At 46.6% G+C, this 14877-nt stretch overlaps 1 protein-coding gene across 2 annotated transcripts in view; it reads left to right on the forward strand.

Moving 5' to 3' along the window:
- Positions 1–14877, forward strand: part of LOC137413029 (uncharacterized) — an 80149-nt gene that overhangs the window by 22807 nt on the left and 42465 nt on the right. For both annotated transcript variants that reach the window (XR_010981598.2, XM_068098411.2), the window contains exons 2-3: positions 11928–12092; positions 14092–14190. Coding sequence is in view for 1 of the 2 variants with exons in the window: in XM_068098411.2 (XP_067954512.2) it covers positions 11928–12092; positions 14092–14190 (264 nt within the window). In the remaining variant the exon portion in view is untranslated. The remainder of the gene's footprint in view (positions 1–11927; positions 12093–14091; positions 14191–14877) is intronic.

Genomic DNA, 14877 nt, shown 5'->3' on the forward strand with positions numbered 1-14877 from the left:
AGGCGTGGGAAGGGGGGGGGGGGGTGGTGGGAGAAGTATAAAACACAAGGACACTGCAAGGACTTCCAGGAAAGAAGTTGGTATTTCAAAAAAGTGAATCTGGGGTGAAATTAGTGGGGGTAGAAAAGATCAAGGTTTTGGATGAGGCAAGATAAGAGATGATGGTGAACAGCTGTTTTAAAGACCTGGAGGGAGGAGTGGGATTGTAGAGAGTGAGGGACTTTGTTGCAGAGACGGGAGAAAAGAGGAATGAAGGAGTGAAGGTGAGCAGAGAGTCTTGATTTTGGCAATTTCACCATAAGAGGGTTGCTGGCAGATCTTGTGTGACCTGTAGGAATTTTTGGGGGACAGAGCACAGAGAGAGCTGGGCGGGCTATGGCGGAGAGGAGTCGGTAGAAGACAGAAGAACCACCAACCTGCCTGCGGTGAGTTAGTGAAAGGCCCTCGGAGTTAGCTTCATCGCGGGAGATTCCAATGATTCTGAAAGCTTTGGTTTCAACAGCATGAAGCCGAGCTAGGTGAGAGGCAGGAGCACCAGCCCAGAGGGAAGAGCAGTATTCCATTGAGCTGTGGATGAAAGTCTTGTATGTGGTGAGGAGCTCAGGTGTGCCAAGGAAGGACTTCACACGACGGAGGATGCCCAGTCGGCGACTGGCTTTGGAGACCAGATTGGAAATGTGGTGTTCCCAGGAAAGATCATGGCAGATAGTGAGACCCAGAAGCTTGAGTGACAGAACTTCTTGGAGAGGATTGTTCAGAAAGTAGATGGGAGGGTTGTCCAGTCGGTCCTTTTGGAGAGACATAGTAAGAGTGTGAGATTTGTCAGGATTGAAAGACATGTTCCACTTGTTTGACCAGTCTGTGATTTTGTCCAGGTCTGCAGAGAGTGAGGAGGCTGCAGACTGCCGATCTGAGGGATGAGGAATGGAGCGGCAGATAGTGGAGTCATCAGCAAAGAGATAGAGAGGATTTTCAAGAGAGTTGGAGAGATCATTGATGAAGACCAGAAAAAGCACAGGGCCCAGAACACTACCTTGGGGAACTCCAGCCTGAACAGGAAGGGGAGATGAGAGAAATCCATTCAGGGCCACACGTTGACTCTGACCAGAGAGGAAGTCCGCAAGACATGCGTGGAGATTTCCATGCATACCTTAGGAGGAGAGTTTGGTGAGCAGAGCTGGGTGCCAGACCGTATCGAAGGCACGTGATATGTCAAGGGAGACAGCTCTGATTTCCTGTTTGGCATTGAGGACCTCCATCCATTGTTGAGACAGCAGAAGCAACATGTCCAGAGTAGAATGACCTGGTCTGAATCCAAATTGATGATCGGAGATCAAGCCATTGGAGAAGAGGAAGGATTTGATATCCGAAGCAATGATGGATTCCATGACTTTGCTGATAATTGGGAGCAGGCTGATTGGTCTGTAGTTGCTAGGATCTGTTTTTGCACATTTTTTGTGTAAAGCGGTAATGTTGGCTGATTTCCAAGATACTGGCAGATGACATTGAGCAAAAGAGAGGGCGAAGAGAACAGAGAGGGTGAGTGAAAGAGCGGCAGAGCAGGATTTTAGGACCCGTGGGCTGATGCCATCTGGTCCAGTTGCAGAATCAGAGTCGAGGGTTGACAGAAACTTTGCATACCAGGTCACTGAATTCAACCACCAATTGTTTTGGAGGTTAACATTGGCCAAAAGGTCAACTCAAACTTGAGACTTTCAACTATTACCATATTTAATCAAATTACCCTGACAGAAAATGCTGCTGGTGGAGGAGACGTGTGTTAAGTTGGGGGAGGGTATTGGGGGAGAGGGGTGGGAGCACATGCTTGAGTTTTACTGAGGAGGGAGGGGGGTAGGGGAGTTTCCCCCCAAAATAGGCATTTGCTTTCTTCTCAGAAAGTACACACACACGATGAAACATGACCACAACCCTCATCACACGTGATGTACCAAAGTTTGTTCACGGCATTATTTTAAAAAATCGAGGTCTAAGGAAGTCTATGGGGGATTTGAGTCCCCCAAAATGGGTATTTGCTTTCTTCTCTGAAACTACAAACACACTTTCAATGAAACTTGACCACAACCTTCATCACTCGTGATGCATCAACGTTTGTTTCCAGCATTAAAAAAATCAGGCGTTAAGGGGCTGTGTGGGGGGTTTGACCATCCAAAATAGGTATTTGCTCTCTTCTCCAAAACTACACACACAATTTTGATGAAATTTAAAAAAAACACAATTTTGGGGGGGGGGGGGGCGGGGGGAGGGGGAAAGGATGGTCGCCCCCCTAAAGTAGGTATTTTTGTCTTTGTTTGTTGAAAGTTTTATGATTCCGTTAGTATGATTCTGCACGCTGTCTCCTACCAACCATTGAAATTTATTTGGAATACCGTGATGCTATTTAAAATACCTTTAGTCAGTCATATACTGCTTTATTCTTCTTGGTGAGCACCAAAGGGTTGTTGTCCTCCGTCGCACCGCGGAGCGAAAGGGCGACTATGGTTTCCCCTCCGTCCGTGTGTGCGTCCGTCCGTGCGTGCGAGCGTGCGTGCATTGAACCTTGTGAGCGGAATATCTTGAAAAATAAGCGAAGTACCAACTTCTAATTTGGTGTGTGGGTGTATCTAGGCATGCGGAAGAACGCTATTGAAAATTGGGTCGCCACGTCAAAATCCAAGATGGCCGCCGCCATGTATGTCTGAACCTTGTGAGCGGAATATCTTGAAAAATAAGCGAAGTACCAACTTCTAATCTGGTGTGTGGGTGTATCTATGCATAAGGAAGAACGCTATTGAAAATTGGGTCGTCACGTTAAAATCCAAGATGGCCGCCACCATATATGTCTGAACCTTGTGAGCGGAATATCTTGAAAAATAAACGAACTACTAACTTCTCATCTGGTGTGTGGGTGTATCTAGGCATAAGGAAGAACGCTATTGGAAATTGGGTCGCCACGTTAAAATCCAAGATGGCCGCCACCATATATGTCTGAACCTTGTGAGCGGAATATCTTGAAAAATAAACGAACTACCAACTTCTAATCTGGTGTGTGGGTGTATCTATGCATAAGGAAGAACGCTATTGAAAATTGGGTCGCCACGTTAAAATCCAAGATGGCCGCCACCATATATGTTTGAACCTTGTGAGCGGAATATCTTGAAAAATAAACGAACTACCAACTTCTAATCTGGTGTGTGGGTGTATCTATGCATAAGGAAGAAAGCTATTGAAAATTGGGTCGTCACGTTAAAATCCAAGATGGCCGCCACCATATATGTCTGAACCTTGTGAGCGGAATATCTTGAAAAATAAACGAACTACCAACTTCTAATCTGGTGTGTGGGTGTATCTATGCATAAGGAAGAACGCTATTGAAAATTGGGTCGCCACGTTAAAATCCAAGATGGCCGCCACCATATATGTTTGAACCTTGTGAGCGGAATATCTTGAAAAATAAACGAACTACTAACTTCTAATCTGGTGTGTGGGTGTGTCTCCAACCCACTCGCAAATATTATCGACTCTTCCATGTTTCCTGCGTCTTCCACTTTGTCAACTCACATCACTTCACCGACGGGGGACCTAGGCGTAACGCTTGTTTCCCCTATTTGTTCCGTGATAACTCGTGAAGCACTGAAGGGATGTTTTTGTTTTTTTAACAAACTTGGTACAAAGGTGTATTATGATGCAAAGATTAACTTTAGGTCAACATCAACTTCAGTTGATTCAACTTTAGTTCAAAGGGTGACCTTTTGCTGAAAGTAGCAGATTGTCGTTACCTTGATAACTTGTGAACTGCTGAAGGGATTTTGACCAAACTTGGCACAACTATGGACTGTAATACAAAGATCAACTGATTAAATTTTGGGTTGAAATGGTCAATGACACAAAGTCAAGTGCCCTCTAATTGAAAATCTGTGTTACGACAATAACATATTGTTACGGATCTGGGACGACGGCGCTCCCCTTGCCAAGGGGGGTTAACCCCTTGTCCTTTATACTGGCCGTCGCCGATCCTGAAGCTACAACGTCCTTCCTGGACCGATGGTAGGTAGGGTTTGTTAGGCCTAGGGGTTCGCTACGTACCTAATTACTACCGCCAGCCGGGAACGAGGGAATAACTTCTGCTCGAACCACGGTTCTCGATGTTATCTGCCGAGCGGGTTAGCAGTCCGAAATTCGAGCCATTTAACAAAGACTAACCCGATTAGAAACGTTGGCCGAAATCGCACCACAGGTACTCAATGGGGAAATCACAAAGACGATCGGATGTGAAGGAAAAAGAAACCAAAGGTAAGAAATAACAGGATTTAATATTATTTACACCAAAAAAACCAAAGAGGAAGAAGAAACGAAGTAATTTACAAGGAGATAGACACAGAGCAACTTATACTTATACAAACTTAACTTAAAACCCCAGACAACACAGAGGACAGATGAAGAGCAGACTCACACGACTGGGGGATGAAAGGAATGGCAGAAGGTTCGTTCAGCTGGCGAGGTTCCGTTCCGACCCACGACTCTCTCTCTCTCTCTCTCTGTCGGTAACACTGGGATTTTCCTCTCCAGATCCTCTTCCTCCTCGTACCTCGAACCCAGCTCCAGCCTTAAACCAACTCAGCAGCACGTACCCAGCTCTCGTACCAGCTCTGAACCAAAATCCAGCACTTGAACCAACGCAGCAGCACGTACCAGTCTTGTGCGCGATCGTCGCACACATATATCAAGCGGGGTCGTGACACGCCCTCGGCCGTTTGGGTCCCGCCCCCGTGCTCTGTTTTGTGGCCTTATATGGCAATGCCACGATCATGTAACCTTATTTGGGCATGGAGCTGAACAGCCCTGCTCCCGTGGCGAGCCACGGGCTTGTCTCTTCTCGGCGACCCCGCCCTTCTTGTCCAAACAGAGCACGGAGCACATGTTCACAATGGCGGCGAACGCCGCTTTCAAACCAGGGCCAGTTGAGAGGGCGCGCACCCCACGCTTGTCGAGCTGTTTTGCACGGAGAGAGAGTTTTGCTGGGAAATGAAATCCTTGAAGGGGACCTATCTTATTTCATTCGGTGCAATGCAATGAACCAGTGGAAAAACAGAGCCTTATACTGACATATAATAAAGAGATAACTATTTAGAAGGTCCTATGATTTTCTACGTGTGTGCGATGGACTAACTAAGGGGATGACCTTTGATCTTTACAATTAATGGAGGTATTTACAAGGAATTATTACATTATTTACAGAGGGTGATATTTACAAACAATTACCAACGTGCAGGATTCTCAAATCCGCAACACAGCACCCTTCTTCCCCCAGGCACGTCCCGGGTCGATAAAACTTTACTTAATGTGACACGCAGGTGTAATTTCCCTCTACAATTAACCTGACCCTGAGTGCGACAGTTTTTAAAACACAAATAAATATGTCCCGCTGTTGCATTGCACCCTGCCTAACAGATTCACACCCACAGGATAACCGAATTGCGGAATGGTTTCCAAACTATACATGTACGGTGGGGAGCATTATTTACAAGACATTATTTGGTATTTACAAAACTGCAACCCAGGACCTGTGATTTTTCTTTTTAGGAAACAAAAAAAAGAAAATTCCTGTGGGAGGGAGGAGACAGCATGCATTGCATCGACGCGCCAGCACCAATAAAGAGCACCAAAACACCAAAGCACCCAAAAAGCAGTCAGTGAACAGTCATCACAATAATAATAACACACAACTGGTGATCTTGTTCTTCTGCTCCCTCTGCTGGCCGATGTTCTTCTTGATGTTCTCAACTCTTGTTGTTCTTCTTGATCTTCTTGTTTGCGGCCTATTTGGACATAATAAAAACAAAAAGCACACAACGCGTCCATCTTTTTATTTATGGCCAACAGGGGCCGACTATGGGTGGTTCACCTGTATGGCTTGGTGCCACCTCACCGAGGTCCACAAGCAAGATCTTCCTCTGACCAACCTGGCCGGTCCCAGCAGAGGGGCTAGGCCCCAACACGTGGGGTCCATGAGTGGTGCTCGGCCACAGACATGTGGTCCATATGGTGGTGCTCGGCCACAACAACGTGGTCCATAAAGTGGTGCGTGGATGCAGGCAGCTAGTTGCGGGGATTCGGGCACACAGACGCGGCCTCCCGCACGCTCCCCCTCAGTGCCCAGAGACACGATCCATGGGTCGGGGAAGGAAGACAAAGTGGCAGCGTTAGCGAGGGTTAAGGTCACAAGGGTACACATCAACAAAGGCAATGCAAGGTGAGGTGCGCACAGAGAGCGAAGTGAGAAAGCTCGTCCCTACCGTACGCCACCCCCCCCCCCCTGTCACCTACTCCACCCTTGCCCTTACCCATATTTACAACAATTTACAATTCGTCTCTACCGTCACGTCTTCCCCATATCTCCCCTAATAACAAATTCATCACAATCCCTCTAACCAAATTTGCCATCATCCAAATTCCTCATCAATTCCTCATAAGGAGGAAGAGATGGAACATCAAGCACAATGTCACACCCACGTCATGATGCGTCTCACATTTCCAAAACATTGCACAAAAATAAACAACAAACCATGGCATGGTGTGGAGCCCTGTCACCTCAGGTGAGTGGATGCAGATGGTGCGAGGAGATTTCAATCCTATTTACCTTCTAAATGACTTTAACACACTTTACACTACCCGGGGTCTTTCCCTGCCAATTCATTGGCTATCTTACTCTATGTGGTTCTAAAAACCAATTCCCATTGACCAAACTGTGGTGCTCATCAATATGGGGTCTCACTCCCCCGGTTCAACTCCCTGTGCCGTTGCACAATTTCAGGACTGAGTCGTGTGGCTCCCCTAACAGGTCTACTTACCTGTGCGCCTCCGCCACTGAAGTTGCCACCCGAGCTTACCTAGCTCCTCACCCTACCTATCTACCTGGGGAAGGCCCTCCTTGGCGCTTACCCCCTCGGTGCCCTCTCTGGCACTGGGCTACCCGGGTCCTTCCTCTGGATCCTAGGGCCCCATTTAACTCTACCGGCTCCCAGAGCCCACCTGCGGCCTCACCTGGCCGACATCCTCACAGTGGTGGAGTGCCCATTTAACTACACACACGAACAGGCCACACGCCCAGCCATTTCCACGCCACTAATGCACCCATCCAAACACCATTCTTCCCCACGCACCACAGATGCCAATATCCAACCACAATTTACCTATACCCGCTACCTAACTCTTAAACTACCCTCCCCGGGTATTCGTGATGGGGGTCCATCCTCCCCATACACTCCCTTCGCACCAACCACTCCACTCCACATTATCCACCATACTCACTCCACACCATCCATTCCATACTCCATGTATTCCATGCCATTTATTCCGAAAAACCATTCTCCATACACCTGTTCACTTGCACACCTGTGCAATCACACCTGGTGCTACCTGCACCCTCCTTCCTCCCAGGCTTCTTCATTCACTCAATACAATGCACAATCACAATTATTCCTCATACACTGCTCCATACACTTCCACGCTCAATACAACTCACAATCACCTCACACTTTTCACAATACGCTACTCCATACACTTTCAATTCTCCAAACCATTGCCTCAGGCACCCAAATTCTCCCACGCTCATACACACATCTCTCCCGAGCATTGCCCCTCAATTCCTCATTTGCTCAACATGCTCACCCGCAAAAAAACTTCCATACCAATCCTCATTCAATACTCTCACCAGCACGCACAACTGCATCATATAAACTACCTGGTATCCTTCTAACTTGGTGCTCCCCGTCTTCCCTTTAAACGAAGCACATACCACGTCATTATAATCCATTCTAACCTCTCTACGTCCCCGACTACCTGTACAATGTCGCTACTTACCTCTACTGTTACCTATTGTCATTTTTCTAGGTCCCTAACAATTATCCAAACCCTCCCTGGCTTGGTTTTCACCGCCATAACCCCATAACTAGTGCTCATGTGCCCCGTTTAACGTCGATGCTTCACTTGCATGCTCACACCACGCGTTCCGTTTGTTGCTCATACATCCCATGCACTTCGTCAATTCCACCACCGTACTCCCTGTTACACACCACACCTCTCGTGCACCTTCTCCCGGTACGTACTCCGTACCACTCATGGGGGTGCACTCTTGCATCCACCCACTCACGCGCTTCACTGGGCTCCCCCGCACCCACGCCACAACCAACTCAGGTGTGCGTTCTCACACACGCTCGACCATTCCAGGTGTGCATTCTCTCACCCGCTCCACCACCAACTCACTCTCCGGGTCCCTCTCACCCTCGCACGTACACTCCGTATCGCTCTCACTCTCCGTGTCACACTCCGTACATTCCGACGTGCATTCCCGCTCGCACTCGGTTTTACTCCCACTCTTTATAACCACTCACTCGCCGACGCACACTTTTTCCTCACACGCGTGGTATTCTTTCTCGCACCACGCACCCCGGACCTCCCACAAACGCCCGGGTGCCATGTCGACCCCAATCTCGCGACAATTCTTTTCGCGCCAAACACTCTGCCGAAAAACCTCAGCACCATACACAGCCCGTCTCACCTTCGGGGTTCTTCTTCCTCCCTGTTCCAACACCTGCAAATCTTTATAAGGATTAGCAAGTACGGCATCAGGATGTGAACTTAGACTTTGTACAGTATCCATCACTTCCTTCAATTCCCGGGCTACCTCCGTCGTCTTTTCAATTTCAACTATACCCATTATTTCTTTGTTCACCTCGATGACCGCTGGCTTTATTAAAATTCCCTCTTCTACCTCAGCGGTCGCCGGCTTCCCCAAACCCCGGTCGCGATCTCTATACCCGTCTTTTTACCCGCGTTTTGCTCCGCCTCGCTCAACCAGCGCTTCTCGACCCGCTTTACCTCGTCGCGTACCCCTGGGACCTGCTCGCCCAACCTGCGGTGTCTGTCCCTCTCCATTTTTTCAGTACTACGCCTTGCTTCATACCGGCTTTGTCCCTTACCAGCCCCTCACTAATTTCTTTAATTTGGTTTCCCATTGCTCCAATTTGGCCTCCCAATTGCTCACTGGTGCCCCTTGCTACGTCCCTCATTGCTCCCATTGTATGGTCCGTCTTTACCATATAGGCCATCATCTGTTTCATAAATAGGCCCCAGTCCATTGGCACCGCTGCTGCGGTCACGTGCGCCGTGCCATTTGGTGCTGCTGCAACCTCTTGCGCGAGGCCGCCATTTTGTGTGTCTGAAACCCCCGCTACCACATCCTCATTGCTCTCCTCCTCCATTTCCTCCCTGGGGTCCTGGGTCAATTCTACCCCCTGTAACTCCCCTACCGGCATCCGGTCGCCTTGATTATCCATGGCACGATTTAATTTAGATCTTACTACAATTTCGGCCGCTCCAAATTTTGACCAATTTTTTTTTTTTTGATGTTTTAAAAATTTGCTTCGGGTCCAAATCCCAACTCCTCGACACCAATTGTTACGGCCAATAGTACAATTGGTGTCCAAAATTTGGGCAAAATAAATTTAGTCCCAGGTTCCAGATCCCAACTCCTGACTACCAATTGTTACGGATCTGGGACGACAGCACTCCCCTTGCCAAGGGGGGTTAACCCCTTGTCCTTTATACTGGCCGTCGCCGATCCTGAAGCTACAACGTCCTTCCCGGACCGACGGTATGTAGGGTTTGTTAGGCCTAGGGGTTCGCTACGTACCTAATTACTACCGTCAGCCGGGAACGAGGGAATAACTTCTGCTCGAACCACGGTTCTCGATGTTATCTGCCGAGCGGTTTAGCAGTCCGAAGCTCGAGCCATTTAACAAAGACTAACCCGATTAGAAACGTTGGCCGAAATCGCACCACAGGTACTCAATGGGGAAATCACAAAGACGATCGGATGTGAAGGAAAAAGAAACCAAAGGTAAGAAATAACAGGATTTATTATTATTTACACCAAAAAAACCAAAGAGGAAGAAGAAACGAAGTAATTTTCAAGGAGATAGACACAGAGAAACTTATACTTATACAAACTTAACTTAAAACCCCAGACAACACAGAGGACAGACGACGAGCAGACTCACACGACTGGGGGATGAAAGGAATGGCAGAAGGTTCGTTCAGCTGGCGAGGTTCCGTTCCGACCCACGACTCTCTCTCTCTCTCTCTCTCTGTCGGTAACATTGGGATTTTCCTCTCCAGATCCTCTTCCTCCTCGTACCTCGAACCCAGCTCCAGCCTTGAACCAACTCAGCAGCACGTACCCAGCTCTCGTACCAGCTCTGAACCAAAATCCAGCTCTTGAACCAACGCAGCAGCACGTACCAGTCTTGTGCGCGATCGTCGCACGCATATATCAAGCGGGGTCGTGACACGCCCTCGGCCGTTTGGGTACCGCCCCCGTGCTCTGTTTTGTGGCCTTATATGGCAATGCCATGATCTTGTAACCTTATTTGGGCATGGAGCTGAACAGCCCCGCCCCCGTGGCGTGCCACGGGCTTGTAGCCTTATTTGGCCTTAGAGCTGAACAGCCCCTCCCCCGTGGCTAGCCACGGGCTTGTCTCTTAAAGGCGACCCCGCCCTTCTTGTCCAAACAGAGCACGGAGCACATGTTCACAATGGCAGCGAACGCCGCTTTCAAACCAGGGCCAGTTGAGAGGGCGCACACACCCCGCTTGTCAAGCTGTTTTGCACGGAGAGAGAGAGTTTTGCTGGGAAATGAAATCCTTGAAGGGGACCTATCTTATTTGATTCGGTGCAATGCAATGAACGAGTGGAAAAACAGAGCCTTATACTGACATATAATAAAGAGATGACTATATAGAAGGTCCTATGATTTTCTACGTGTGTGCGATGGACTAACTAAGGGGACGACCTTTGATCTTTACAATTAATGGAGGTATTTACAAGGAATTACATTATTTACAGAGGGTGATATTTACAAACAATTACCAACGTGCAGGATTCTCAAATTCGCAACAATATGAACCACTGAAGTGATTTCAACCATACTTGCCATACTTATGGACTGTCATATAAAGATGAACTGATTGAATCATCTGATGTTGTCTGTCTTATACTTATCTGTGTTCTCTCTCTCCCCCTCAAGGGACCTTAAATTTTTCATGTGACCTTTAGTTGAGATCAAACGTAAGTGGGATGACATCTCGGTTTGGCAGCGGCATATATATTGGCACATTCATGTCAAATTATACTTTGTAGCTTTTGTATGCAACATGTCTTGATGTTTCTTGTGGGCAAATGTCCTGGCATATGTCTCGGCCTCATCCAAATCTGCAAGGATGAAAATTCCATTGATAGTGTCTTGATGTTGTGTCAAATGTGTCATCCACAAGCAACTTTGAGGACAAAGGCACAATAAGCTGCCTGTCCTACTTACAAGCATCGACATGTAATGCCGTTTGACATCCGATGTGCATGAACAGGCACCATTTTGTTTTGCCTGAATTTTAGCTCACCTGGAACGTAGATCCGGGAAGCTTATGGGATGGCGCGCCGTCAGTCCGTCAGGCCGTAAACACTTGCAACTTCTTTTCTGGAACTGGTTGTGACCAAACTTGGCTAAAATTATATTTCAGGGTCTAATCAGGGTCTAAGAGGGTTACAGGGGGTAGGGGTGGTTGTCCCACAAAATAGGTATTTTTTTGTTTGTTTAAAGTCTTTTGATTATGTTAGTATGATTGTACATGCTGTCCTGTCTCTTAGCAACCATTTTAATTGGTATAGAATACTGTGGTATTATTTAAAATACCTTTAGTCGGTGTAGTGTACTGCTTTATTCTACCTGGTGAGCACCAAGGGGTATTGCCCCGATTTATATTTTCTTTCTGTAATATTCTGGCAAGGCACAATATTTGATTGAGCCGTCAATTTACCAGTAATTGTGTTTCCTTGCCGGTTTGCCCTATTCACCTTTGACCCACCATTGTCAGGATGCGTTTCCTCATCTCGACTTCTTAGACCTTGATCTTGGCTCCATTGGACTGGATGTGGACTCTGTCCTGCTGGGGCTACCTTGGGATGGAGAAGAAGAGGGGGAAAGTGATGTGATGCTTGAAGACAGAGAAGGCGATCCTGAAGATGTACTTGCCTGTGAGGTATAAACTATCTGTTTCTTCATTTCTCGTATTTTCCTTTTCTCGTATTTTATTTGAATATCCGTTGCCTGTATGTTTCATTCCAACCCCCACATTCTGTTTACCCTTCTTTTCCTCCCACTCCTCCATTTACTTCTTTGACATCCCAATCTCCTTTTCCTTTCCTACCCCTTATTCTCCAAACCAGCACAACAGACCACCTGCCCGGCTGGCATACCCGCACAATTAAGCAAATAATGTCGTCTTGCCACTATTCCATGTAATAAATGTGTGTTATTGTCACCTTCTCTTGTTTAATTACCGGCATCGTGCCAGATTGTGCATTTTAAAATCCAATGCTACATTATGACACTAATTGAGAGAGAAACTCACCTGGTGTTTTGATCAATAACTAGCAAAGGTACCTGGTGTTGCCAGGCAATGTGGAGTCACTTCACTGATGGGAATATGAAGAGAAGGGGGGGGGGGAGAAGGGAGGGCGAAAAAGGAGGGGAGGGAGTCAGTGGGTATAAGGGGACGGGAGGGAGAGGGGGAGAATTTTTAAGTGTATCCAGAAATATGGATCTGAGAATTTTAAGTGATTCTTCACCATTGAGAGATACGGCGAAAAACAATATATAGCGCAATATCTCAAATTTTTGGACGGATTTGGACAAAACTTGGTGGACAGGTTGGGTGTGTGATAAGGAAGAATTGATTCAACTTCGATGAAGATTCGAATCCAGATCCAGATCAGAGAATTTTATTTTTAAGTGATTCTTCACCATTGAGTGATAGGGCTATAACTGATACATAGCAGGATATCTCAAAAGGTTGTGGACGGATTCAGACGAAGCTAGGTGGACATGTAGGTTGTGTGACAAGGACGAATTGATTCGATTTTCGTGAAGAACAGAATACGGATGCAGATACGAGAAATAAATTTTTTTTTTACTGATTCTTCACCATTGAGTAACTTGATGTTGGCTTACTGGTTAAGGTGGCTGGCTTAAGGTCTCAGGGTCCCGAGTTCAAGCCACTCTCAAGCCGCTGAATTCACACGAGGTGGGTTGACTCAGCCCCTCATCCTTCCGATGAGTACCAGCTGACTGGGAAGAATGTTCCATTTGGGTATTCTGCGTCGGAGTGGCGACCCGTCCACGATTGTGCCCAATAGCCTAGGAACTGCTTCGGCAGCCATGTGCATCTTCAGATGCAAAAATGAGTGGTCTTCTCTTTTGTTCTCACCATTCAGTGATAGGGCTAAAAACGATATATAGCATATTAAAAAAAGTTGTGGATGACTTATGATAAACCTTGGTGGATGAGTGGGTTATGTGACAAGAACAAGCCGATTAGATTTTGGTTCATGTCGGATCTAGATCCGACCTATCAGTGGATACAAAACGTAAAGTGTTCAGCCTGGCGGAGGTATAATCGCTACCGAGTGCCGTTCTAGTTTTAAAAGAAATTCGAGTTGTTCACAAATTTCACCGAGTTTGTTTTCACCGAGTCTTAATCTACTTTAGCATCTATCAGAAATGAAAACAGAAATTGAATCGGAGTTAAAATGAGGGTGTGAGGCCATCGGGAAGCGTGCGTAAAAACAAACAAAAATGAGCGCTGTTTACTGTGTCGCCATGGCTTGCTACAACAGCTAGTAGAGTGCACTCCTGTTACGTATCTACAAATAATGGGTGTTTACATTTACTCAAACATCCAGTTTTCATTCCTGTACTCCGTTGGAGATCCCTTAATGTGCTTGCGCAGTTTGGGCCCGCTTGGTTTCATGGTTTGGGAGTTACGTAGGAGACACACACACACACAGACTGCCTTTTATTTTTTATAGATGGAGTCTTCTGCCATTGTGTGATAATGTTTGACTCCATAAAACAGTGACAATGTAACTATATTAAAGCAGACATGTCACATCACAGTGACTGATGTGCATCTGTCGGGAGCCATAGCGTGTCGTTCGGGGGAAAGAATTGTAATTGGTCATACGTCACCGTGTGTGTAGATGGAAAGCATTTCATCTCCATCTTCTTCTTCATCACCTTCTCACTCCTTGGAAGCTTCAATTACTGATGAGCTCCTCAAACCCCCAACCACTTGCCTGGTAAGTGAAGTATTTGTGACATTTTTGTTCTGAAATGCACTCCAAGCTAGTTTCTTTGGTTTTAGGTTTTGAACCTTAACCTTCAGTACAAAACACGTTCAATGAAATTAATTGTTTTTTTTTGTATTGGTTAAAGTATGGAGTGTTGGTTTTCAATTCAGACTTTTAACTCCAGAGTTGTCTGAACAGTCCGACATCTAATGGTGTATTTATTGACATCTAATGGCCCAAAAAGTTTTGCAACACAATTTTTTCTATTGCTCGTAATTTATTATACAATTCTTTGAACATACTCGTAGGATAACTAGATGTATTTATTACACTCTTCATTTTTATACATAATCTCCGCCAACTTCAACAGCCTTGCGCCAGCGAGAAACAAGAGCATGTATCCCCTTCTTGTACCAGTCTGAATCTTGAACTCGCAGCCACTTCTTCACTTCTTCAATAACCTCGCCATCACTCCCAAACCCTCTCCCACAGATGGAATCTTTGAGTGCTCGAAAGAGGTGGAAATCTGAGGGAACAATATTTGGGCTGTAGGGTGGTGGGTAAGAACAGTTCATCCGAGTTTTGCGATTGCTTCTTGTGTTTTCAAACTTGTGTGTGGTCGTGCGTTGTCGTGTTTGAGGAGGATTTCAGCAACATTTTTGTGAGGTCGAACTCTCCTAAAAACGATTCTGCAAT

This window comes from Myxine glutinosa, chromosome 1, assembly GCF_964187855.1.
Source record: "Myxine glutinosa chromosome 1, kmMyxGlut1.1, whole genome shotgun sequence".
NCBI classification, from domain to species: domain Eukaryota; kingdom Metazoa; phylum Chordata; class Myxini; order Myxiniformes; family Myxinidae; genus Myxine; species Myxine glutinosa.